Raw genomic sequence first — 25,289 nt, 5'->3', positions numbered from 1 at the left:
ATTTTTTTATTTTGTACGGTGACTTTGAGTGCTCAGAAGGAACATCTGATTTATGGACTTTCTTTTTTTTATTTAGTTAAAACTAAAAAATATTTAGTTATTGTTTGTTTTGTTTTTTTTTTAAATAAAAAACGTTTACCTTGTACATCAGTCTTCTTCCTCTCACTGTTACTTATGTTTTTTTGTTTGTATATTAAGTATTGCTCTGCATGTCTTAATTAAAGTTTATTGTTCTGTATGTGATGCAACAAGGTTTTGAGTTATGAGTTGTGTTAATTGTTTAATTCTGTTTTAACTATTAAATTCGAATTAATAAAAATATTTAAAAAAGTTTGAGTTAAATTGTGAATCTCTTAGAAATTGTAGTTCCAGCCTGAAGAAACATTGCACTATGTGCTAGTCATTTATACCCCTGACTTTTGAACACGTCCCTGTCAACATCTGTCACGTGTACAACAACATGTTCATGTGATGCAACACGTTCTCACTCAGATTACTGAGAAGAAATGTTTACCTTCAATAACTCCTCCTGGTGACTCAGTCTTCATCTTGTTCTCCTCCTCCAGCTGAGTGATGATCTCCTGATGCATCTGCTGTTTCTCCTCACCTTCAGACAGATTGACCTGAGGGAACAACACATACATTTACACACTTTTAAATACTGACTCATTACTCAGGAGAACAGTCTAAAATCTGAAAAGGACAAAATGTTCTAAAACGTGAAGAAACGAGCAGGTTTAGCAGTCGTAGTTTAGTGAGAAGAAATGTTTACCTTCAGTAACTCCTTCTGGTCAATCACAGTCCTCTTCCTCTCATTGTTCTCTTCCTCCAGGTGAGTGATGGACTCACTGTTCTCAGCCTGGAGGATACTGTGAGCCTCCTGCTCTCGCTCGTACTCCTAAAACACACGTGTGGGTCAAACTCAGATGCTTTCACATGTTCACACTCCTAAGGATAGCTTAAAAATAGGAGGAAACAAGTACATACACACATATACACACATACACACGTATACACACACATACTGTATACACACACACGCATACACACACAGACACATATACACATACACAAGCACACACACATACGTATACACATATACACACACACCACACGCATACACATATAGACACACATATACACACATACACAAGCACACACACACATACGTATAGACACACACAAACGCATACACATACACACACTCGTATACACACACATAAGCACGCACACAAATGCACACACATACACACACACATGGGTCACAAAAGTAGCCATGTAATTTTGAGAAGAAATGTTGTAACTCCTCTTCATTTGCCAGAGTCTTCATCATCTCCTCCTTCTTTTCTTGGAGGATTCTGTGAGCCTCTCGCTCTCACCCTCCTAAAACACACACATGGGGCAAGAAGTTGAGGGCAAATGACACAAAAAGGAGACATTTAATGTATTATTTTTTGTTGTGTGTGTGTGTATACGTGTGTGTACGTGTGTGTGTACAAGAGTCATGTATAAATCTGTGTTGTTTTTTTAACATTCAACACAGCACACAAACCATATCCTTAGCAGAAATAACGAATTTGAATATTCCAGTTATTTTAAATAATAATAATAATAATAATAATAATAATAATAATAATAATAAGAAGAAGAAGAAGAAGAAGAAGAAGAAGAAGAAGAAGAAGAACAATAATAACTATATCATTTCCTTTCCTGTAAGCACTCTCTGAAAGATGAAAAGTGATATTATATTTATTGTAATGTTCTTTACATACAGTATGTTAAATAATAAAGGACCCAATACTGAGTCAGTGACGTGGGGGTAAAACAGACCCAAATAGCGTTAAAATAAAACAGGATTTATTAAATAAAAAGCACAAAACAGAAACCAAGACAAGACACAGGACAACATCACAACAGGAGACAACAACAGAGGCTCGACTAAATACTAATCACAATTAGACACATGAGGAACAGGTGTGCAGAGACGGGGAGGAAGAGACAAGGACGGGACAGACACGTGACACAAAACCAACAAACGCACATGGCCAAAGTCCTGACATACTGAGTCTTAGAAACCTCTGCATGCTGGTACTCCTTTATATTTATTGGATTTCTGCATTTCCACACTTTATTTCCCCTTAAAATTCTAATTTTATTTGGGGACTGAAAATACATTGGTGTAGTCAAGCCAATGTATTTTATCTCTCTCTCTCTCTCTCTCTCTCTCTATATATATATATATATATATATATATATATATATATATATATATATATATATATATATATATATATATATATTATGGCAATATATACAAACTGCTCTGAAATCTCCACCAACGAAACATTAGAAGGACAATTACTTGTGTATGGTTACCCCAAGGTTGTGTACAGTGACTGAAGGACAGAACAGTGAGACATCTAAGCTTTTTATGAATAGTTTTTCTTAGGTAACGGAGCAGAACTGGAGTGTTTGGTGAACTGGGTTCTTTTTTCAGTTTGGTTCTTCTCAAGGTTTCTTCACTCAGGGAGTTTTCCTCACCATTGACACCCCTGACTTACTTATTTTTTATTTATTTGTTTGTTTGTTTATTTATTTAACATGTATATCATGGATTTATAGATTTCGATAAAGCTGCTTTGTGACAACATCTAACACATAAAATTTAATTGAATTAACCAGGTAAGGTAGCGCAGTCTGTCTGTACAGTTAGTGTCAGGTTTTGTTTGTGAGTTCAGTCTTGGCTCATCTGTAAACTTCCAGTGATTATAAAGTTCCCTCAAGCACAGTTGAGAGATTATACATTTCATTAACATCCTGTTATGCCTCATTATGTCACCACTGCCACCAGGTATAACAATTACCGAGTAATAAATCCTTCAATCCTGGTGCTAACACTCATGAGCTCCTCTAATAAAGTGAAAATGAAGCTAATTGATGGCTTCAAGGCAGGAGAGGACTAAAAAGAACCTCATCATTAATTCACCCACTGATCTGTAAAAAACAACCTGGTCATAAGGAGCCCAGCTTTCAGGCTGAGGGTGACCTGAAGTGGGTGAATGATCTGAATATATTCTTTAACTGATTTGATCAGCTACCCACACCTACCCCCATCCAGTCCCCCTTCTCTGCTTCCACAGCAAGCTGCATAGTTCTACCTCTCTCTGCACTGCTCTCAGATCAACAACACATCCAAACTATCCACGCTACCAATTCCCCCCCCCCCTGCTCAGGAAGATCAAGGTGAGGAAGACTGCAGGCCCAGCCTTCGTCACCTTGGTAAATGCAGGGAACACCAAAGAACTGGTGGTGGATTTCTGCAGAGACAAACACACTCTCACAAAAGCACTCTCTGGACTCTCATGAATGCCTGGGTGTTCATCTGAACAGTAAATTGTAAAGAACAGACAATACAGATGCCATTTCTAATATAGAGCAGAGCAAACTCTTTCAGTTGAAGAGAGTAAGGTCTTTTGGAGTGCAGGGAGCCCTAGTGAAGACCTTTTTTGCCTCAGCCATCATCTATGGATTAGTCTGCTGGTGCAGCAGCATCTCTACTACAGACAGGAAGAGACTGGACAAGCTGATAAGGAAGGCCAGCTGAGTCCTGGGGATTCCCTTGGACACAGACGGTCCCTCATTTTCCAAAATAAGTGAACAAATAAACAAAAGTTGATTAGCTTCCTGCTAATAAGATGTACCGGTCCGTTTCTATGCCAACTCCGAGTCACACATCAACAAGCGGGTTGTAAGTAAAATAAACAATAAAATAAATGTTATTTGACGGCAGTTATTAGGAAAATGAGCCGATAAAAAGTGTTGTAAAGTAACGGAGAGAACAGCAGCCGCCTCACTGACAATTCCTGTCAGAGTGAGAGCGCGCGCACAAACACCACTGCTCTCGAGACCAAGGTGGAATGAGCGCGCGCGTGGGGTGGGGTGGGGATGGATGGATAAATAAATAGATAAATAAATGAAAGAACCACAAATAAGTTTTGTTCAAGTCTGTAGTCGTATTATTAAATTATAAAAAATAATTAATCTATTAATATTATTTATATCCATATTATCTCTCTATCTCTCTAATAACTTTGGCTTTTAATCTAAAATAAGCATAAATAAAAACACACATTCATTGCTGCTTTTTTCTCTTTTGTGAATTTATTTCAATTAATTGATAATGGATTTATTTAATTTTCTCGCATTTATTGGTAAATTAACACGTTGGTTAAATGACAGAAATAAAGCAATTCATTAGGCAATTATGAAAAAATACTTGATACATTTTAATGACAATAAAACTAGTTTATAGTAATTTTCCCAGAATTCCACTTGTTATTGTTTTTCTTTTATGTAAATTATACATTAAGAAAAAGTCATTGTTGTCTAATTATTGGACTCAGAATCAGGTTTATTGGCCAAGTGTGTTGACACACGAGGAACTTGGTTCCAGCTGTTTGTGACTCTCTAAAAGTACAGACATAAATAACACTATACTATACAAACTGTACAAGACGATGTAGACGATGTCATACGATATAGACAGAATGAGTATTAAATATGAATATAGAATACATGACTGATCAGTTATGTGTATAAAGTGTGAGAAGTGCATGGTAGTGCTAATAACAATATTGTGTAATATGCTTTTGTACAATATACAGCAGCAGTAGTGTGTGTAACATATACGGATGGTGTGATGACTGACAGCTCTGATAATGCAGTAATTATAGATATGAAGCAGGGAATATTAGTATGGTGGGTTATTAATCAGGGTGATAAGGGGCCTGGGGAAAGAAACTGTTCCTGTGTCTGGCAGTAAGCAAAGCTCTGTAGTGTCTGAGAGAAGGAAAGAGCTGAAAGAGGTTGTGTCCAGGGTGCTAAGGGTCAGTAGTGATTTTTACTACCCGGATTCTGGTTCTTATACAAGTCCTGGGGAGTGGGCAGGGGGGCACCAATTATTTTTTCTGCTATTTTTACAGTGTATTTTGCAGTTTGTTTCTGTCCTTTTTAATTGCTGCTCCAAACCAGATGGTTATGGATGTATTTGCACAGGACAGATTCAATGACTGCAGTGTAGAACTGCATCAACAGCTCCTGTGGCAGACCGAACTTCCTTAATTGGCATAGAAAGATAAATGGATCTGTTAACGATATGGGTGAAGATAGGAGCCAGTTGGTCAGAACATGCTTTGAGACAGGATGGAGAGACCCCGTCTGGGCCAGGAGCGTTCTTTGTCTTCCGTCTCTGAAGGAGCCGATTCTACAGAAGCGTATTGCATTCACTTGAGGAAAAAAATCTACTCTGTTTTTCTGAATTAACGACTTAATTATCTCAGAATTATGAGATCATTTTTCATAAAAAAAAGAAAAATGAATTGTGTTTTTCTGAATTAATGAGATCCCTCAAAATCTTGCCAGGAGCTCTATTTTAGGTGGATTGGATGATAGTAAACATGTCCCACATTTTAAGTTTAAGGGATCTCATTAATTCAGAAAAACAGAGCAAAATAACTTTTTCATGAAGATTATTCTCATAATTCTGAGATAATTAACTCATTAATTCATAAAAATAAAGTAGAATTTTTTTACCTTGAGTGAATGCAGTAAGAAGGGGGCACGGTGGCTTAGTGGGTAGCACGTTCGCCTCACACCTCCAGGGTTGGGGTTCGATTCCCGCCTCCGCCTTGTGTGTGCGGAGTTTGCATGTTCTCCCCGTGCCTCGGGGGTTTCCTCCGGGTACTCCGGTTTCCTCCCCCGGTCCAAAGACATGCATGGTAGGTTGATTGGCATCTCTGGAAAAATTGTCCGTAGTGTGTGATTGCGTGAGTGAATGAGAGTGTGTGTGTGTGCCCTGCAATGGGTTGGCACTCCGTCCAGGGTGTATCCTGCCTCGATGCCCGATGACGCCTGAGATAGGCACAGGCTCCCCGTGACCCGAGGTAGTTCGGATAAAGCGGTAGAAAATGAATGAATGAATGAATGAATGCAATAAGCTTCCGTACTATTCATATCCTCTTTACAAATAGAGTGCAACTTGAGTGCTAGGAGTATTAGTTAAAGGGGTTCCCAGAGGTATAATGGGGCAGTCAGTATATAGTTTATTAATAATTTTATCACACATTTATGTGAATAATTGAGCATTTGTTGCGTTATATTTTTAACAGAACACTGAAACTGAATCTGTGGTCCTCATTTCACTTTGTCATTGTAAACTTTCTGGTTACTTTATTAGACAAAGTTTATTACAGCAGCTCCATCTAAAACTCATACCATCCTAAAAGCTGTGAGAGAACACCATCAACTGGACATGCAATAAAACAACCAGAAACAAAATGTTTTTATTCACCACTAAATAGTCTTAAATAATTAAGAACTGCAGAATAAATGTTGGAGGCAATTATCTAGAAGTATTTTATATGATCAGTTTTATGTTTTAAGTAATGGCACCTCAACGACCACAAAAGTGCAAAGAGTGGGCATGTTCAGGCAATCAACAGGCAAAGGGCTTTTATTTTAGTACAAGAAAAAACAAGTTAGGAACGCAAAATTGTTCTTGAAACAAACAAGCTTCAGTCTCGAAGACTGCATTTTACTTTTAACCTACAACAAATTTTGCAAATTGCAAATAAATTCTTAAGAATTCTTCTCTTGATCAACACAGAACACCTTTTACAAATAGTAAAGCAAGTCGTCCAGGTTGACGTTGGGCTCTTTGTGGATGCTCTGACCGACCAGGAAGGCCAGTTTGTGGGCGTACTGACACGGTACAGGAACTCGCACAATTCCCTTAATGGGGGAAGAAAAAAAAACAACAGATATACAGCATGAGAGGTAGAGAAACTAAACTAATTCAGTAAACACCACTTTCAAAAACTGTTTCAAAACAAACGTTATATATTTACCGAAACATTAGTGTAGCCCAGCTGGGGTTATATTAAGTATCATTTCTTTTATTTTCATGTAATGGGGCATTTATGATTGTTTGTGGTTCATATAATATCATAACTGTGTCTTTGTGATAAAATAATTGTGCACGTCCCCTTTAAGAGTTTGTTAGTAATACACTGTCTAAAAACGTGGCTTTGCCCAGCAGGTTAGTTCATTTCTTTCTGATTGGCCCTTGTCCTTCTTATTCCCGCCTCTGCAGGTATACTGAGAATTATGATTGGATGAAGGGGTGGAGTTTAGAGCTGCAGATCGGTGTGAGAGGTTTGTTGTTTGTCTCCTGCGAGTTTTAAGGCTAATATATAGAGTAAATAACCACTGACAAAGTGTGTTAAAGCGTCTGTATTTGTCTGACCGAGTGTTATTACTACTTTTATTTGTGTATATAATGTGTACAAGAGTAAAGTTTACGACTTGTTTCTTCTGAGTCTGCTGCACAGACAGCCGAAGCTACGCTAATCCTCCTGACTATCTGACTGCTTTCCTACACTTTAGTTTAGTTAACGATGTGACTGGGAGGAATTCATGGACCAGTTGGGACTTACCTCGGACGGGCTTTGGAGTATCGTTGCTATGGCGATAAAGGATCGGTTCGGTAGAGGAGGGACTACAGAAAGATCTACAGCTTCAGAGGAGGGAATTTGGTGTTCCAGCCGCCTGGGAAGCCGTTCAGGTGATTTGTTTATTTTATTTCAGCTCGTAAGGGTGCAAAGATATCTACACTGTGTGGAAACTACATATCCCATGATGCTTTGTAGACGGGCTACTGTTAGCATGTGGCTAATGTTCGGTAAGCAGCCATAGATATCTACACTGTGTGAAAACTACATATCCCATGATGCTTTGTAGACGGGCTACTGTTAGCATGTGGCTAATGTTCGGTAAGCAGCCATAGATATCTACAGTGTGTGAAAACTACATATCCCATGAACACTTGCGCTGTAGAGTCGCTACTTTTAGCATGTGGCTAATGTTCGGTCATAGATATCTACACACTACATAGATATCTACACACTACATAGATATCTACACACTACATAGATATCTACACACTACATAGATATCTACACACTACATAGATATCTACACACTACATAGATATCTACACACCACATAGATATCTACACACTACATAGATATCTACACACTACATAGATATCTACACACTACATAGATATCTACACACTACATAGATATCTACACACTACATAGATATCTACACACTAGATGTCGCCTTGGGGTCCTAAAAATGCGTCAAAACCGCCGCCATCTTTGTACGGTGCTCCTTTACCTTAAACACGTGGACGATGCCGGACTTCTGAGCTGCGTTTGGTTGTTAAAACGAAAGAAATCTAAAACCCAGACAGAAGGGATTACATTACACACGTGAGAACGTGTTTTATGGTGTTGAATGGTAGGAAATTATATTTCGTGTTCCGTTGGTTTGTTTTAGTCCTTGGTTAATGACCACAGCTAATCCATGTTAGTTACCCATTAGTTTGTGACATTTAGGGAAACAGACAATGTTTGTAGGTTCTGAAGCTCTTAATAAGGACATTAAAAACTGACCCATGCTTTTGTGCTTAAAGGTGAAAAGACTTTCTGTATGTTCTGTAAGATTCCCTTATCTGTCTAACATAGTTTATTAGATTGTCCTGGACTTAACACAAGCAGAACTTTTATCAAGTTATTCACTTAAGGACAGATTTAATGACATTATGTCTGAAAATGGTTTGGATTTTTTTTTTATCGTATGTTAGTTAAAATGAAAATATTGTATAATGTGACTTGCTGTTTATATTTTTGTTTTTATTGTATTTATATGGTATTTGTATTTTTGTAATAGAATTTTAGAAAAATAGCTTTTGATTGCTGACATGGTATTAAATATAATAATCAGAATCTGCATCTGTTTGTAGATTCCCAAGTGATAAACAGAGACGTCAGTCATGGACAAGTTGCAGGGACACTAAACACAGTTTTAATGGTTAACTCAGCTGATAGACCTGGAAGTATGTCACAGTTAGGTTGGCAGTGTAACACACAAGTTCAGCCTCAAAGTACCGGTACGTCTAACTTTCTCTTAATTAATGCACCGCCGAATGATTCTACAGAAACATTAAACTGGGAAAAAGTCGGTGAAGTTATGATAATATAATTTGTGTAAATAATGGATTTATAACCTTCGTCCTGGATAGTTTGAGACTTTTCCACGCATTTGGCACTTTGTCACAATCCTGTCAGAATCTGAATAATAACATTTCTGGTAAGCTTTACCATGCCAGGATGTGCCAAACCCAGACTTTTCAGTGTGGAACAGCGTGTGGTTTCCAGACCTGCAGCAAACACCCGAGGCTGTTTTTCCACATATCGCCATGTAGACGAGTGGATGGATGAGTGGTAACTCTTCTCGTGTGCCTGAGCTCCAGCCACTGAAAGAAGCACTGTGTCCTCGCCATTACACTGCAGCACACAAACACACGGCTGAACAATGTCTTTGTCAGTTCAGACGACTCGCGCCGAGTGCAGAATTCAGATCCTTCATTTGCTTTGTTTAGAGTCTGTGAGCACAAGTGGATTCGTTATGCTTTCAGTTTGAGTGGCCTTTAAGGATTTTTGTGGTCGCTGTGAAGGAAATGGCGATAGATTGTAGTGTTTTCCGTGTGAATAAATGAAAGCAGCCTTACTCATTCAGCTGAAGTGCTTCTTTTCACTGTATTGAGGATCAGAAATGTTTAATCATCCATGACCTTTCTCTTTCTCTCTAAACGCCTTCACATTCCACCTGTTTCGTATCTCTCGTCAAACTGTTTTTTTGTTTGTTTATGTGACTTTATTACACACTTATTTAATGTGGCAAAAATATTGCAGGAAAAAATAAATATTGAACAGTCTTTGGCACCTCAACTATCTAACTTTCACATTATGTTCCTCTTGAATTTGTGATTTGTTCCACCTGCAAATTGCTTTGTGTATCATATTTAATAAACCAATACAGTTTAAATGTTTAACATGTATAGTCACACCATTGTAGCAGTGTAGCATGCAGTAGGCTGTAAGGTAATATATATATGTGTACATGTGTGTGTATATACACACACACACACACCATTGTAGCAGTGTAGCATGCAGTAGGCTGTAAGGTAATATATATATGTGTGTGTGTGTGTGTGTATATACACACACACACACACACACCATTGTAGCAGTGTAGCATGCAGTAGGCTATAAGGTAAGTAGTGATTGTTCATTTGAAGTTTACTCAAGTGGAAGAATGTAAGTAATAAACTTACACCTATTAGCACTATGTGTTATATCGTGAAAAAGTAGATTATCTTCATATCAAAACCTTAAATGTTCTCTGGACTTAATGATAAATACATGTCTGACCTTTGGAATGAACCAAAAAAAACTAGAAATCGTATTCATGACTATTTATGGTGATTTTATTTCAAAAGTGTGTCATCGGCTGTCTGCTTTATCTGACCTGAGAAGCACAGAGTCAGTCAGAGCTGGAGGCGTTTATCTATAACGTTAATCGGCAGAAAGCCACAAAGACGGTTATAGAAGGTGTTTTATAAATGTGATAAATGTTATAAATTTTACAAATTGTTTACTAGGTTGTGTTTTGTGTCAATACTAAATAAAACTAACATTTATTGATTTGGTCTTTGTGAATATTAGTTTATTAATGACTGCATTCATTGGACACACTGTTTGTAGAGAATGCACACACACATGAACTGATCTGATTCAAGACTGGCATCATTACATCATGCATAAAATTTTGGTGTCCACTTTTGTCATTTTAAACAATAGCATAACTTTTGGCTTACTATGTAGTCATATAATATAAAACTCTTCTTGTTTTAAATTGTCACTGAGGGCTAAAGATGAAACCCTAGAAGCGCCCCTGCTATCTATGGATAATTCTCCACCCTTTTCTTTCAGCCGACCAGAGTCCGCTCTTCCAGAACCAGAACCCATGCAGGTGGATCCTACTGGTGTCTCACTGTCAGAGCGTCATGGAAGACTTACTCTAGGATCGTGTCTATACTGTGGAGCATCGGGGCATACCATCATCTCATGCCCCATTCGCCCACCACCACCACCACACCTGGTGAGTGTTATTCAGCCTGATCCATCTTTTTACTCCCCATTGTAAAGTCAATGTCTGATATGTGTTCCCCATCACTGTGTTTCAGTCTCAGCCCTCCTCCATTCAGGATTAACTAATTAAACCACATAAGTCCGTCCCACACCACTGTATTATTAGATAAAGTGCTGTGATCTTATATGATAAAACATTTACTAAGGTGTTAATACGATCAATTCTGTTATGTTTACAATGTTAACAAACTTATTGATGCTGTACCTGTTCCATCCTCCACATTTTGCTCACCTAGTTTGTCTGGCACATCCTTCTCTACCTTTTCACACAAATGGACACTGAGCTGCTCACTAGGGAGGAATCACGTATGAAAGTTACCACTTACTTACTTGTTCCCCTCCCTACAAGCTTGTTTAAATCCTGTTTGTATTCATTGTGCCCTGCTGTTCTCAGTATTGTAAATGATTCCCTGCATACTGGTGTTGTGCCAGCAGCATTGACTGGTGACTGGTTTTGTCTGTACGGGTGTTCCTCAGGGTTCCATCTTAGGCCCCTTACTTTTTAGCATGTACATATTTCTACTTGGATTGCTTTAAAGATCACTTGGGCTTAATTAGCACTTTTATGCAGACCACAACCATTTTTAACACGCTGTATTGCTGAGATAAAAATGTGGGTGTCTCAAAATTGTTTGTGCCTCAACGCTGATAAGACAGAGCTTGTCTTGCTTATTGGTCGTCCCTCACCAGCTTCACAAAGCTGGTTCACTGTTTCTAAACGTAGACGGCTCTGTTCTGGAAGTACAAACCCAATGAAAAAATCTAGTAGTAATCTTGGATTCAAGTTTGTCTTTTGACCCTCACGTTCGGCACATTGTAAAGAACTCATTATTTCATCTCAGAAATATTGCTAGACTTCACCCTATGTTATCTCACTCAGTGACTGAAAGGCTTATTAAGACTTTTGTGTTCTCCCGCTGTGACTAAATCCACACTTAATAAACTGCAATGTGTGCAAAATTCAGCTGCTAGGATCCTGACTGGGGTCAGGCAAAATGAGCACATTACACCAATTCTCAAGTCCTTGCTGATAAAAATAAAACTAATAGAAAATATATAAATTACATAGAAATTTCTATACTTCTGCACAAATAAAGACGGACTTACTTTATCTGGCTGTTGCACTTGCTGATGCATCGCTGCCGGCTGTGCCGCATCCACCGCCTGCTTCACCGCATTGGGAAGCAACTCCTCGAGTGCTCCCCTTACCGTTTCCCGGCAGTTGCAGACGGGTGGAAGCGGCTGCCCAGTTTGGTCGGAGACCACCCTTCTACGCCGAACCGGACTAATTGGGCGAGGGGATGTCATTGTGAACTGTAAGAGAATGAGTAACACCCACCTAGCGGCTGCTCTATTTATAAGCTGACATTATAATTACGCACAAATTAAACGTGTGTTATTGGTCATTTCCCTCTTCCTCCTGCTCCTCCTACACACTCATTGGCTAAAATCTTTGTGACAGAAGAACCGATCTGAAACACGCCGTAGAATTCCAGCCTCAGTCCGTCATTCTGTTCTACACCACATAATTATTATTATTATTAAATAATAATGAATGAAGACATGAGACACAGAAGACATGTTTGTGTTCTGTTTATTTTAATAGTTTTAATAGTTAAATTGTTCATTGTTGCACACGGAAAATCTGCCAAATCAAAAAGGACAAAGAAATAATTGACCTTGAAAAAGTCTGAAGCTTATTTAAAGACTGGAACACAACTGACTGGAACACATTGTCATCTGTCCTTTTTGTGTTGGTAAATCTGACAAACATGTCTTCTGTGTCTCATGTCTTCATTTATGTCTGTGTTGGTACCTGAATCTGTAGCTGTTTACTGCTCCACATATTCATATTTGTATCTGTATGTATAAAGTCTGATTTAAACCATGGCTAAGGACATTAACTCATTTATAACATATAACCAAACACGTGTTGCTATTCTTCTCATATTGAACCTGACAATGTTGTGCACTGACCAGGGCGGCGATGATCACCCTTAAGAGCATGTGGGCAGTGATGCAGCCCAAGAAGGCCCAGTTCATCATTTTAACCCTCCCTTGGCTTCTTGGTGTTTTCCACACTGATAAAAGATAAGAAATAAAAAAGTTCCTTCTGAAAACATTAACAGACAGAACATATCTGGAAAGCTTGTAGGTTTCTATATATACACACCTTTATGGCTGAAAAAGCAATAATGCTGCAATACTCACCCATGAAGCCAAGGAAGATGATCATGACGACCTCCAGAGCAATTGCTAAAGCAGCCAGGGTGATGACTGCCACACTGTGGCCACACTTTCCCTCCCTAGCAATGTGGCCGATGTTATATATTTATATATTTATCTATATACATTATTTTCACCTATATTTTCATATTTTATATAGTTTTTTATACAGTTGATACTTTTTTATTTATTTATCCCCTTTTGGTTTATTTTTTTATCCTAAATTGTGTTCCTTTTTTTATGCTTATATACCAGACAGATGTAAAAAGCATGTCACTGCATGTCGTACCCTGTATGTACGTGTATGTGACACATAACTTTTGGTTTTTAACTTGGAGACTGTTTCTTGGTTTATTTTATTTTCTTCTACTTACAGTAGAATTGTTTGTTTATTTGAAGCAGATTCTATTTGTAATTTGACTTTACATATATTACACACATTTATCTGTATTACACTGCGTTTAATAAAAACAAGGCCTCCCATTGTGAGGATCCTGAAAAGACAAGAAGGTCTAAGTCTGACTCCTTCATCTAAAGATACAAACAATAGATTAGGTAGAAGAACTTGAAGAGGATCGAGGGACTTGGAAGGTCACCTGCGTTCAAGGTAAGACCGACTCTGATAGTTGATCTTGTGTTTTCAATACTAACCCAGTTAGGTAATAATAGTGTGGAAGGTTTTCTACACAATCCCAAAACAAGTGTCACTGAGGGACACGTACGTCAGTATAAATGACTTCAGGTGTAATATCTTTTTGGTCAGAGCAGCGTGTCACAGCAGGTTAGAGTACAGTTATAGTGTACAAGGGATTAAAACCTTCATATTGTACATAATATGTGGACTCGGTGTATAACTACGTTATATTTGCACATAAAGACAATTTCACAGACTATTATTGGCTTTACGGACGTGACGTTTCCCAACTGGAGTCTTCTGAATGCTGACCTGTCCTGTATTATACAAGGGTAAAAGTGCATGAAGAGAACTATGAACGTAGACAACTCATTAATAAATATATAGTAATATTAATGTGGTGATTAGGCTTTTTTCTGGATATAACAATGTTATTCGTCTTGTGTTCAAATCAACATTCATCCAAGACTGACAGCAATTAGCAGGAATTATTTATAATGGTCCTTGTTACATCAGGTAAGACTATTGCTAAAGATTCTCTTCAGTTGTTGTTTTGTCTGAATAAAAATCTAATATTTTGAAGCTTTGAATTCAAATGAACAATTTGATGGATAACATTTGAGTTTATATGAGTAGGAAAGGGAAAATATCTATAAAATGATAATTCTATAAGCTGTCTATAAGACAATGAACATATAGGAGAATATTGACATTTTGCTTCCACACAGAATCAACAATTATTGCTGATATTTAAAGAGGTAATGTGCATTGATTACTAATTCTATAGACATAGTTTGCTTTATACATAAATCTGTGTCACTAATCTGTAAACATGTCTGACTGATCTAACATTACAAAGGTAAGAATGGATGAAAATAGATCCGTCATTCTTTTTCTAGTTGTTTTTATAAAACGAGATCATGGCCTTTTACAATATGTGTGATACAACTGTACTAGTAGGAATGTAGTAATAGCACATCCTGTCACATTTGATTATACACTCTTAAAGCCTTCATGTTCATTACTAGACTTTAACCAGTAGATGGCTAGTGAGTCTTCTGTATAGAATTGTTCTATTCAAATCACATCTCTATTAAAATGTTGCCATCAACTGCTGCTATTGTATGTTTACAATAATCCACTTATTATTTCCATCTGCTCATTTACACAATGGTCAATTACAGACTGCACACTAGTCGGCGCTATTTTATGTCCTGTACTCAGGGATGATCCTACTTCAGTTCACAATAGACTAAGCCAAAAAACATGGAACCTTGTCGTTATTTCTGCTAAGGATATGGTTTGTGTGCTGTTGAATGTTAAAAAAACAACACAGATTTATACATGACTCTTGTACACACACGTATACACACACACACACATATACACACACACACACACACACACTTACTTACACACACACATATACACACACACACACACACACACTTACACACACACACAAAACAAAAAACAATACATTAAATGTCTCCTTTTTGTGTCATTTGCCCTCAAGTTCTTGCCCCATGTGTGTGTTTTAGGAGGGTGAGAGCGAGAGGCTCACAGAATCCTCCAAGAAGAGAAGGAGGAGATGATGAAGACTCTGGCACATGAGGAGGAGTTACAACATTTCTTCTCATTTCTACATGGCTACTTTTGTGACCCGTGTGTGTGTGTATGTGTGTGCGTATTTGTGTGCGTGCTTATGTGTGTGTATGTGTGTGCGTGTATGGTGTATGTGTGTGTGTATGTATATGAGTGTGTGTATGGTGTGTGTGTGTGTGTTTGTGTATGTGTGTGTGTGTATGCGTTTGTGTGTGCGCGTATGTGTGTGTGTATACGTATGTGTGTGTGTGTGCTTGTGTGTGTATATGTGTGTGTCTATGCATGTGTGTGTATACAGTATGTGTGTGTGTGTGCTTGTGTGTGTATATGTGTGTGTCTATGCATGTGTGTGTATACAGTATGTGTGTATACATATGTGTGTATATGTGTGTGTGTGTGCGCACTTGTTTCCTCCTATTTTTAAGCTATCCTTAGGAGTGTGAACATGTGAAAGCATCTGAGTTTGACCCACACGTGTGTTTTAGGAGTACGAGCGAGAGCAGGAGGCTCACAGTATCCTCCAGGCTGAGAACAGTGAGTCCATCACTCACCTGGAGGAAGAGAACAATGAGAGGAAGAGGACTGTGATTGACCAGAAGGAGTTACTGAAGGGAAACATTTCTTCTCACTAAACTACGACTGCTGTTCTCCTGAGTAATGAGTCAGTATTTAAAAGTGTGTAAATGTATGTGTTGTTCCCTCAGGTCAATCTGTCTGAAGGTGAGGAGAAACAGCAGATGCATCAGGAGATCATCACTCAGCTGGAGGAGGAGAACAAGATGAAGACTGAGTCACCAGGAGGAGTTACTGAAGGTAAACATTTCTTCTCAGTAATCTGAGTGAGAACTTGTTGCATCACATGAACATGTTGTTGTACACGTGACAGATGTTGACAGGGACGTGTTCAAAAGTCAGGTGTATAAATGACTAGCACATAGTGCAATGTTTCTTCAGGCTGGAACTACAATTTCTAAGAGATTCACAATTTAACTCAAACTTTTTTAAATATTTTTATTAATTCGAATTTAATAGTTAAAACAGAATTAAACAATTAACACAACTCATAACTCAAAACCTTGTTGCATCACATACAGAACAATAAACTTTAATTAAAACATGCAGAGCAATACTTAATATACAAACCAAAAAAATAAATAAAACATAAGTAACAGTGAGAGGAAGAAGACTGATGTATTGGTAAACTTTTTATTTAAAAAAACAAAAAAAAACGAACAATAACAAAATATTTTTTAATTTTAACCAAAATAAGAAAAAGAAAGTCCATAAATCAGATGTTCCTTCTGAACACTCAAAGTCACCGTACAAAATAAAAAAATTGTTAAATTTAATTAGTAATTTGAACTTAAACAAAAAAGTAAACAATGAACAATTAAGACAAGAGTCTGTGAATTAATCAGACTGAACAGCTGTTTAACCTTAAAAACAAACAATAATCATAAAAAAACTAACAAAAAAATCTTTTTACAACAAAAATAAAACCAACAAAAGAAAATCAAAAATCTCTCAAATAAAATGCGTGCGGTGTGTCGCTGCATCTGACTTCCATTGTTCAGATCTGTAAGTGCCGATAGGGGATAAGAAAAAAGAAAGAAAGCAAGTCCATTAATCAGATGTTCCTTCTGAAAACATTAACAGCCAGAACATCTCTGGAAAGCTTGTAGGTTCCTATATATACACCTTTATGGCTGAAAAAGCAATAATGCTGCAATACTCACACATGAAGCCAAGGAACAGGAGCAACTGGACCTCAAGGATAATCACCACCGCGGCCACGTTGATGACTGCGACACTGCCGCCAAACTTCTCCTCCTTGGCGATGTGGCCGATGTTGTCGCCCAACATTGTGAGGCCCAACACCACTTGTGCCATGGAGGTTCTGGTCTCAAGCGTGTTCATATCCATCCGCTGTGAGAGAGAAACACCACATGACCACATTAGCATGACCTACATTTTAGACCATAGGTCACTAACAGACAGACCGCGGTCCGGACCCGGACCCAGAAGCTGCCCAATACGGACCAGGACCTACAGCCCAAACAAAAGGTTCTGATTTAAAACTTGACAAAGCGCTTCTATTTTAACCGGCGCAGCTTTTGTATCTTTACAGTAGTGGTAGTGAAAACACACAGAGCAATCAAGTGACGAGTGAGACGGAGAAAGGGAGAGAGACAGACGAGTGAGACGGAGAAAGGGAGAGAGACAGACGAGTGAGACGGAGAAAGGGAGAGAGACAGACGAGTGAGACGGAGAAAGGGAGAGAAACAGACGAGTGAGACGGCGAAAGGGAGAGAAACAGACGAGTGAGACGGCGAAAGGGAGAGAAACAGACGAGTGAGAAGGAGAAAGGGAGAGAAACAGACGAGTGAGACGGCGAAAGGGAGAGAAACAGACGAGTGAGAAGGAGAAAGGGAGAGAGACAGACGAGTGAGAAGGAGAAAGGAAGAGAAACAGACGAGTGAGACGGAGAAAGGGAGAGAAACAGACGAGTGAGACGGAGAAAGGGAGAGAAACAGACGAGTGAGAAGGAGAAAGGGAGAGAAACAGACGAGTGAGACTCATTTCTGTTCACACTTCCCACTAAACCAGTGTGTCTCATATGTACAGAAACTGGGGCACTTATTAAAAGTGACAATGTGAAACACCATTATGAGGTTAGGTTTTTTTTCTATGTGACAAACAAAATAAATGAAATTATAATGTTCAAAGGCTGAAATTGGTGTCACTGTTGCTGTTTTATAGAATTTCCCTTTCTTTATGCTATTTTCTAAGCCTTTTTCTCAGCGACAGACGTAGAATGTCCTGACAGGATACACTGGTGAGAATGTTCCAGTTAAGGGAATATGTCTGGTGACTCTGAAACACAAAGGAGACGTACTACATTTACAGCATTTGGCAGACGCCCTTATCCAGAGCGAAGTACATAAGTGCTTAAATCTCTAACACTGAATACATTAATGCTGGTTCACTAGGTTACATACTTAAGATACCATGAGTTTAAAACATTTGTTCAAAGTTACAATGAAAAAGTGTCAAAGCTTTTTTTTTTTTTAATGCAAAAGATAAGGAAAGAAGTGCTAGTTGAAGTGTTTCCTGAATAAGTAGGTGTTCAACCGCCGCTTGAAAATAGCCAGTGACTCAGCTGTCCGGACCTCTAGGGGAAGTTCATTCCACCACCTCGGTGCCAGAACAGAGAAGAGTCTTGTAGTATACTTGCCTCTTACCCTGAGAGATGGTGGGACCAGTCGAGCAGTGCTGGTAGATCGGAGGTTGCGGGGTGCAGTGCGAGGAATGATGAGGGCTTTGAGGTAAGAGGGAGCTGGTCCATTTTTGGCTTTGTAGGCCAGCATCAGTGTTTTGAATCGGATGCGTGCAGCTACCGGAAGCCAGTGGAGGGATCGCAGCAGCGGGGGGGGTATGGAGAACTTTGGCAGGTTGAAAACAATCCGGGCAGCTGCATTTTACTAAAGTACTAAAGACACAAATGGTGATTGTGGAGAAAAATGTACAGCCAACATTTTTGAAGGAGAACAAAGATGTTTGAAGGACTCGGATGTGGTACATGCATGCAGAAAAGTTCCATTTGCACTGCGAGGTAAACGTAAAGAGGAGCTGGCTCACATGGAGAAGCTCAATGTTATAAAGAAGATTCATGAAACAACAGACTGGGTGAGTTCACTAGTCGTTGTGCTGAAGAAAAATGGAGCTTTAAGGATTTGTCTTGACCCAAGAGATCTCAACAGGGCCATAAAACATGAACAGTATAAACTGCCCACCAGAGAGGAGATTAGGTCTCAGTTTGCTGGAGCTAAGTGGTTCAGTAAGCTAGATGCATCATCTGGGTTTTGGCAAATGAAGCTTGAGGAGGAAAGCTCGAAACTGGGCACCTTCATTACACCAGAAGGCAGATATCGGTTTCTCAGTCTTCCGTATGGCATTGTGTCTGCACCAGAAGTTTACCACAAGATAATTCACACGATCTTTGAGCACTTAACAGGCTTGGAGACTATGATGGATGATATAATCGTGTGGGGTTCCAGCCGACAGGAACATGATGCACGGCTAAGGCAGGTCCTAGATTTCATTAGACAGTTTTTGTTGGAGATGTACTGTCTGAGGATGGCGTCAGGCCAGACCCAAGAAAGACCTCAGCAATCGTTAACATGGAACAGCCACAAAATAAAGAGAAACTGAGAAGATTCCTTGGAACGGTCACATATTTGGCCAAATTTATTCCACAACTGTCTACACCTTCTGCACATCTTCGATGTCTCCTGGAGCAAAAGACTGAGTGGGTGTGGTCTCACGAGCAGGAGGGATGCTTTCAAGATCTGAAGTGCATCATAACGGAGGAGCCAGTACTCAGATATTATGATCCACACAAGAACATTAGGATCTCAGCAGATGCCCCCGATACGGCGATGCCCAAATAGAGAAAGAACTTTTGCCTAGCACATATGCCTGTGAAGGATTCCATCAGTATGTGTATGGGCAGACTTACAGACCATAGTGGAAACAGACCCAAGTACTTTATTGAGAGTGTAGGCATCTTAGGGACCTGCTAAGTTATCATGAAGTTAAACTCACCGTGAGAACGTGGAAAAAAGCCTCACTGATTGGGACCAGTTTCTTGGGCGCTGCAGAGCCAGATGGGAAGAGCAGTGGCAGGGCAGTAAACACAGTGATGGCATGTTCAACTACATACAGAAATAAATAAAGCACAAGAGAGGATATCGATATGCACTAAAGTAAAGAGCTTAATTAATGACATTTAAATGACAATATATATTGGCACCGTACCACGTGCAGGCCGCACCACGTGCTTCACAGACAACATAAATTTAATCCACTTATTTCTCCTATAACACTCTGTTCAATATACATCAATTATCAGTGAGCTAAATCTCTTTTCTTTCTGAAACACAACTCATTAAACAACATACCTGTAAGAAAAGGACATAAACAGCTGAGACACGGGGCGTCAGCTTCTCCCTCACTGCTACACACTAGTACATATAATGCTAAACAGTTAGCATCACGATCACCACACGATATATCGGTTTGAATAATTAAAAAAACACATTAACCGATACAGTTTTAACATAACTAACACAATCAACTGTCATCATGTTAATCACATTCTCTTAGCGTCAAAAATGTGTTTCAGAGAAGAAACATTAGCACAAGAATATATTGAGGGGAGGAGCGAAAAACAGCTGCGTCATCATCGGCCTCATACGCAACATAGACTGAGGCGACCGCATGGTGCACAAGAGGAAGCCCCACAGAAGTGTCCCACCGATAACATTCCCTCCACAAACAAATTCCCAAAGAAAAGTTCCGCTACTTTTAAAGTTATATTCTATGAACACTAATGAAGGACAAAATATTGTGGAGTTCACTAAACCATTCTGTTGTAAAAAGTAGGAAGATATAAAACATTAATAAACCAATCTTTAAATAAAACAATAATAATACAGGAAATAGACAAGAGTCATTTTTAATCAATGAGTTCACTTTTTACATCAGTTACATTCTCCCCCTGAACTTCACAAATTTTGCTATTACAGGGATTTTACACGCATTAGACCAAATTATCCAGAACATCGTGCAACAAAATACGTTTTCCCACTTGCAGGGAAAGGTGAGTACAGCAGGTTGATCAGGCCTCATGTCATCACCTGCAAAAGGTGCATTAAACACCATTTATCTCTGAAGTTACTAGTGTGTATGGCAAATGCTAGTAGTCTACCAGAATTTGGACTTGTGAGGAACATATTCATCATAAATTCATCTTTGTATTGTTTTGAATGTCAGATGTACAGTACAGTCTGTTTTGACTGAGACTACATATCTTAGAAAATTGAGGTTCCCAACCTGGCAGAAGCAACTGAACTAGTAAATGCAGACAACCTTGTAGACTTCACACCGTATTACAGTTTCAATCACAGGGACGTTACATACGTTCTTATGAAATATTAATGTGTGTTCTAAATTGAATACGTTTTAACTTATTTTGGATGTATAACAGTGATGTTTTGGAATAATCTGCTTTAAAGACAAGTTAAATCGACAGCAATGTTGAACAAAAAAAAAGTTGTCAATTATATAAAATATATATCAACAAATGCTGCTTATGAGCTCACCCAGAGTATTCCTTGAATAAACTTTAATAGTCATGTTAAGTGCTGTCTGCTTTGACAGCCCCAGAATAAATAAATCTGTTACTCCTCTTACCGTTCACGAAAGTCAAAATGACCACTAGGGGATGAGCCAGAAACAAGATTCGTTGTAGCTTTTAAGCATTAAATCCTCTAAATACACGGTTAAACTTATTTTTCTAGTAAAGCTTAGATTCTCAAGATTTGTTTAAGCCCACACACAAAGCATAATATGATTCATAGCCGTCATACTATTTGAAACAAAATTGGTGGTGAACTGAACTAGGTGGCGCTAGACCAGTTGTTCCCTTACTTTTAGACGTTTCCCTTTCTTCACTGGGGTTATATTTTCCAAAACAAATGCTTCACAAAAATCCCCAAAGGTCCAAAAATCCCCAAAGGTCCAAGGAACTGGAATCTGTAAGCCTTTTAATCCAAAACGCCTCGCAAATATTCCGCATGTGATCCGAAAACTGGAAACAGTAGTGCGCCACCATACTTTGTTTCGGCTCTAACTTCTCATTGGAGGTTTCAAAACTGATGCGTCATATTTATAGCCCAGGGCCTAACGAATCAAACAAGCCCTCACTTGAGCCAATCGGCGCTTGTATTGCAGAGATAGACGGCTGAGAAGCCAATGATGTCTTTACATCCTATGTGGGAACCCTCCCTTTGACTGACAATTACTCCTTCCAATAGCAATGAAATGGTCCGGGACCTCTACAGCTCTTTAGCCAATAAGGAGACGATTCCAACGGTATGCAACATGCCACGTCTCCGAGGCCTCTGGCTGCGCAAACAAGTTGCGCAAAGGATTTATTGCGCAATCCTCGACCTTTTCACACTCTCACAGCTCAGGGTGTCAGGTTACAGGTCACATATGGGGTCAGAATTGTTTCGTTATTCTGAATAAATACACTATGATCCACAAATAAATATAAAGAGTTTCACAAATATTTTTACAAATTTCACAAAAAGAAATGAAATTCACAAATAAATAAAATAGGATTTGCAAATAAAAAAAATATTTATAAATTGTATTTATTTGCGAATGTCTTCCTGCTCATTAGTGAATCGCGTTCTGTGCATTTGTGGATTTGAAACATTTCTAACGTCAAGACGTGCAAAAGAATCCACAAATAGGTGACTCCGCCCACTCAAATGAGGGCTTATTTGATTCGTTAGGACCTGGGCTATAAATATGATGTAGGCTTTGAATTTTTGCATAAAGAAAATAGAGAAAATAGCATAAAGAAGGGGAAATTCTATAAAACAGCAACAGTGAATATCAAATTCAAATATATTTTGTTTGTCACATAGAAAAAAAACCTACTGTTTCACCTCTATTTCTGAAGTGCCCTAATTCATTTCCAGTCATTGTGGAAACCGATAAACTGATCTCTTCTCCTTGAACATGACCAAACAGGATAGCAGTTGGCATGTCATTTTTGTCCAGAAGATGGCAGCGGCTTTCCTTAGTTCCAGTCTTCAGTTTCCCCTCATAAATTTCAGCTGAGGGGAACTCACAGATACTCTTATGCTATAAGCCACAAAAGAGGTTTTGGCCTTATTTCTGTACTGTCTGTGAAAACACCAGCTAATTGGGATGCGCATGCTCTGAGCACACGGCCTGGGATGCCATCAGGACCCGCAGCCTTGCGGATGTTTACCCGTCGGAAGGATCGGGTTACATCAGAGACGGAGAGCGCACTCACATATTAACAGTAGCTGGTTTGTTCCCTTTAAAGTCCGTGATGTTGTTGATGCCCTGCCACACGCTTATTGCATCGTTTGTGTTGAAATGTTCTTCAACTTTATTTTTATGTTGTCTTTTTGCAGCTTTGATGGTTTTTTGATGGTTAGCATGTTAGCTTGTTAGCATTAAGTTTGATTAAGTTTTTTAGATTTCTTCAACATTTAGTTTCATTGCATAGCACAAAGAATAAACAATACGGTGATTTTAAGTTTAAAAAAGTAGCAGTGCATATCATTTAAAAACAGTCGAAAGTAGAAATTTTAGTGCTGATTGTGACATTCATTGATTACATATTAAATAATAATATTTGTAACTTGATGGGAAAAAAGGGTTAGAAGAATATAATGTCTTCAGTCAGACAAAATGCATACACCCATTGTCTATAGCGCTCAGTCCGCTAACTCAGGATACGGCCAGCAGGCCGCTTCCTCAGTCCGCTAGCTCGGGATACGGCCAGCAGGCCGCTTTGGCTCCTCAGAGGTACTGCAGAGATGCCGTGGCACTGTGTTGCACAGATGGTGTTTAGTGTCTGTTTAGTTAACAGTGGAGAAGTTTCTGATCTCTCCTTCTAGCCATCAGAGAGGCAAAGCGTGCACATGCCCAGACAATCCACAGCCACTTCCAGGACAGCGGAGACACCCGGCGCATGTGGCAGGGCATACAGGCGATCACAAACTACAAGACAGCTTCACCTGCTTGTGATAGCGACGCCTCCCTCCCAGACGCGTTGAACGAGTTCTACGCTCGGTTCGAGGTACAGAACAACGTTACGCTAAGGAAGACCATCCCTCGTCCCGACGACCAGGTACTCTGTCTATCCACGGCCGACGTGAGGAGATCTCTATGCAGAGTTAACCCACGGAAGGCTGCTGGACCAGACAACATTCCTGGCAGGGTGCTCAGAGAATGTGCGGAACAGCTAGCGGATGTCTTTGACATTTCTCTGAGCAGCGCCGTTGTTCCTACGTGTTTCAAAACTACCACCATCGTTCCTGTCCCAAAGAAGTTTACAGTGTCTTGCCTCAATAACTATCGTCCCGTTGCACTCACACCCATAGTTATGAAGTGCTTCGAGAAGCTCGTCATGAGGCACATCAAGACCCAGCTACCACCCTCACTTGACCCCCTACAGTTCGCGTATCGTCCAAACCGCTCCACAGACGATGCCATTACCACAGCCCTCCACTTAGCCCTCACCCATCTGGACAATAAGGACACTTATGTACGAATGCTGTTCATAGACTTTAGTTCAGCATTCAATACAATCATCCCTCAGCACCTGATTGGGAAGCTGAGCCTGCTGGGACTAAACACCTCCCTCTGCAACTGGATCCTGGACTTCCTGACTGGGAGACCTCAGTCAGTCCGGATCAGGAACAGCATCTCCAGCACCACCACACTGAACATTGGAGCTCCTCAAGGCTGCGTGCTCAGTCCACTGCTGTTCACTCTGCTGACTCACGACTGTGCAGCAATGCACAGATCGAATCATATTATTAAGTTCGCCGATGACACGACCGTGGTGGGTCTCATCAACAAGAACGACGAGTCAGCATACAGGGAGGAGGTGCAACAACTAACTGCCTGGTGTAGAGCCAACAACCTTTCTCTGAATGTGGACAAACTAAAGAGATGGTTGTGGACTTCAGGAGAGCACAGAGCGACCACTCTCCGCTGAACATCGACGGATCATCTGTAGAGATCGTCAAGAGCACCAAATTTCTGGGTGTTCATCTAGCGGAGAACCTCACCTGGTCACTCAACACCAGCG

At 39.4% G+C, this 25,289-nt stretch overlaps 1 protein-coding gene and 2 long non-coding RNA genes across 5 annotated transcripts in view; 1 reads left to right on the top strand and 2 right to left on the bottom strand.

Annotated features, from left to right (window-relative positions):
- The window catches only part of LOC113648606, a 42,913-nt gene extending 22,232 nt beyond the window's left edge, over window positions 1–20,681 (bottom strand). The window contains exons 1-4 of the mRNA XM_047814898.1: window positions 20,545–20,681; window positions 20,189–20,298; window positions 17,320–17,509; window positions 13,096–13,199 (exon numbers count right to left, since the gene is read on the bottom strand). Coding sequence (XP_047670854.1) covers window positions 13,096–13,199; window positions 17,320–17,506 — 291 coding nt within the window. The 5' untranslated portion in view covers window positions 17,507–17,509; window positions 20,189–20,298; window positions 20,545–20,681. The remainder of the gene's footprint in view (window positions 1–13,095; window positions 13,200–17,319; window positions 17,510–20,188; window positions 20,299–20,544) is intronic.
- On the bottom strand, window positions 6,496–7,046 carry LOC125141505. The gene is made up of 2 exons (XR_007140907.1): window positions 6,906–7,046; window positions 6,496–6,789 (listed from the first exon to the last, which is right to left on the bottom strand). It is a non-coding gene; the product is annotated as an uncharacterized LOC125141505 (long non-coding RNA).
- Window positions 6,817–13,008, top strand: LOC113636537. Of its 3 annotated transcripts, XR_007140797.1 has the most exons (5): window positions 6,817–6,834; window positions 7,151–7,212; window positions 7,444–7,621; window positions 10,900–11,068; window positions 11,154–13,008. It is a non-coding gene; the product is annotated as an uncharacterized LOC113636537 (long non-coding RNA). The 3 variants fall into 3 exon arrangements; XR_007140796.1 differs by lacking the exon at window positions 6,817–6,834 and having other exon boundaries at window positions 7,088–7,212; XR_007140798.1 differs by lacking the exon at window positions 6,817–6,834 and having other exon boundaries at window positions 7,147–7,212; window positions 11,355–13,008.
- Window positions 20,682–25,289: the final 4,608 nt, after the last annotated feature.

This window comes from Tachysurus fulvidraco, chromosome 1, assembly GCF_022655615.1.
Source record: "Tachysurus fulvidraco isolate hzauxx_2018 chromosome 1, HZAU_PFXX_2.0, whole genome shotgun sequence".
Classification (NCBI taxonomy): domain Eukaryota; kingdom Metazoa; phylum Chordata; class Actinopteri; order Siluriformes; family Bagridae; genus Tachysurus; species Tachysurus fulvidraco.
Note: the sequence above shows the minus strand (reverse complement) of the source record. Positions and strands in the feature narration are given on the sequence as shown.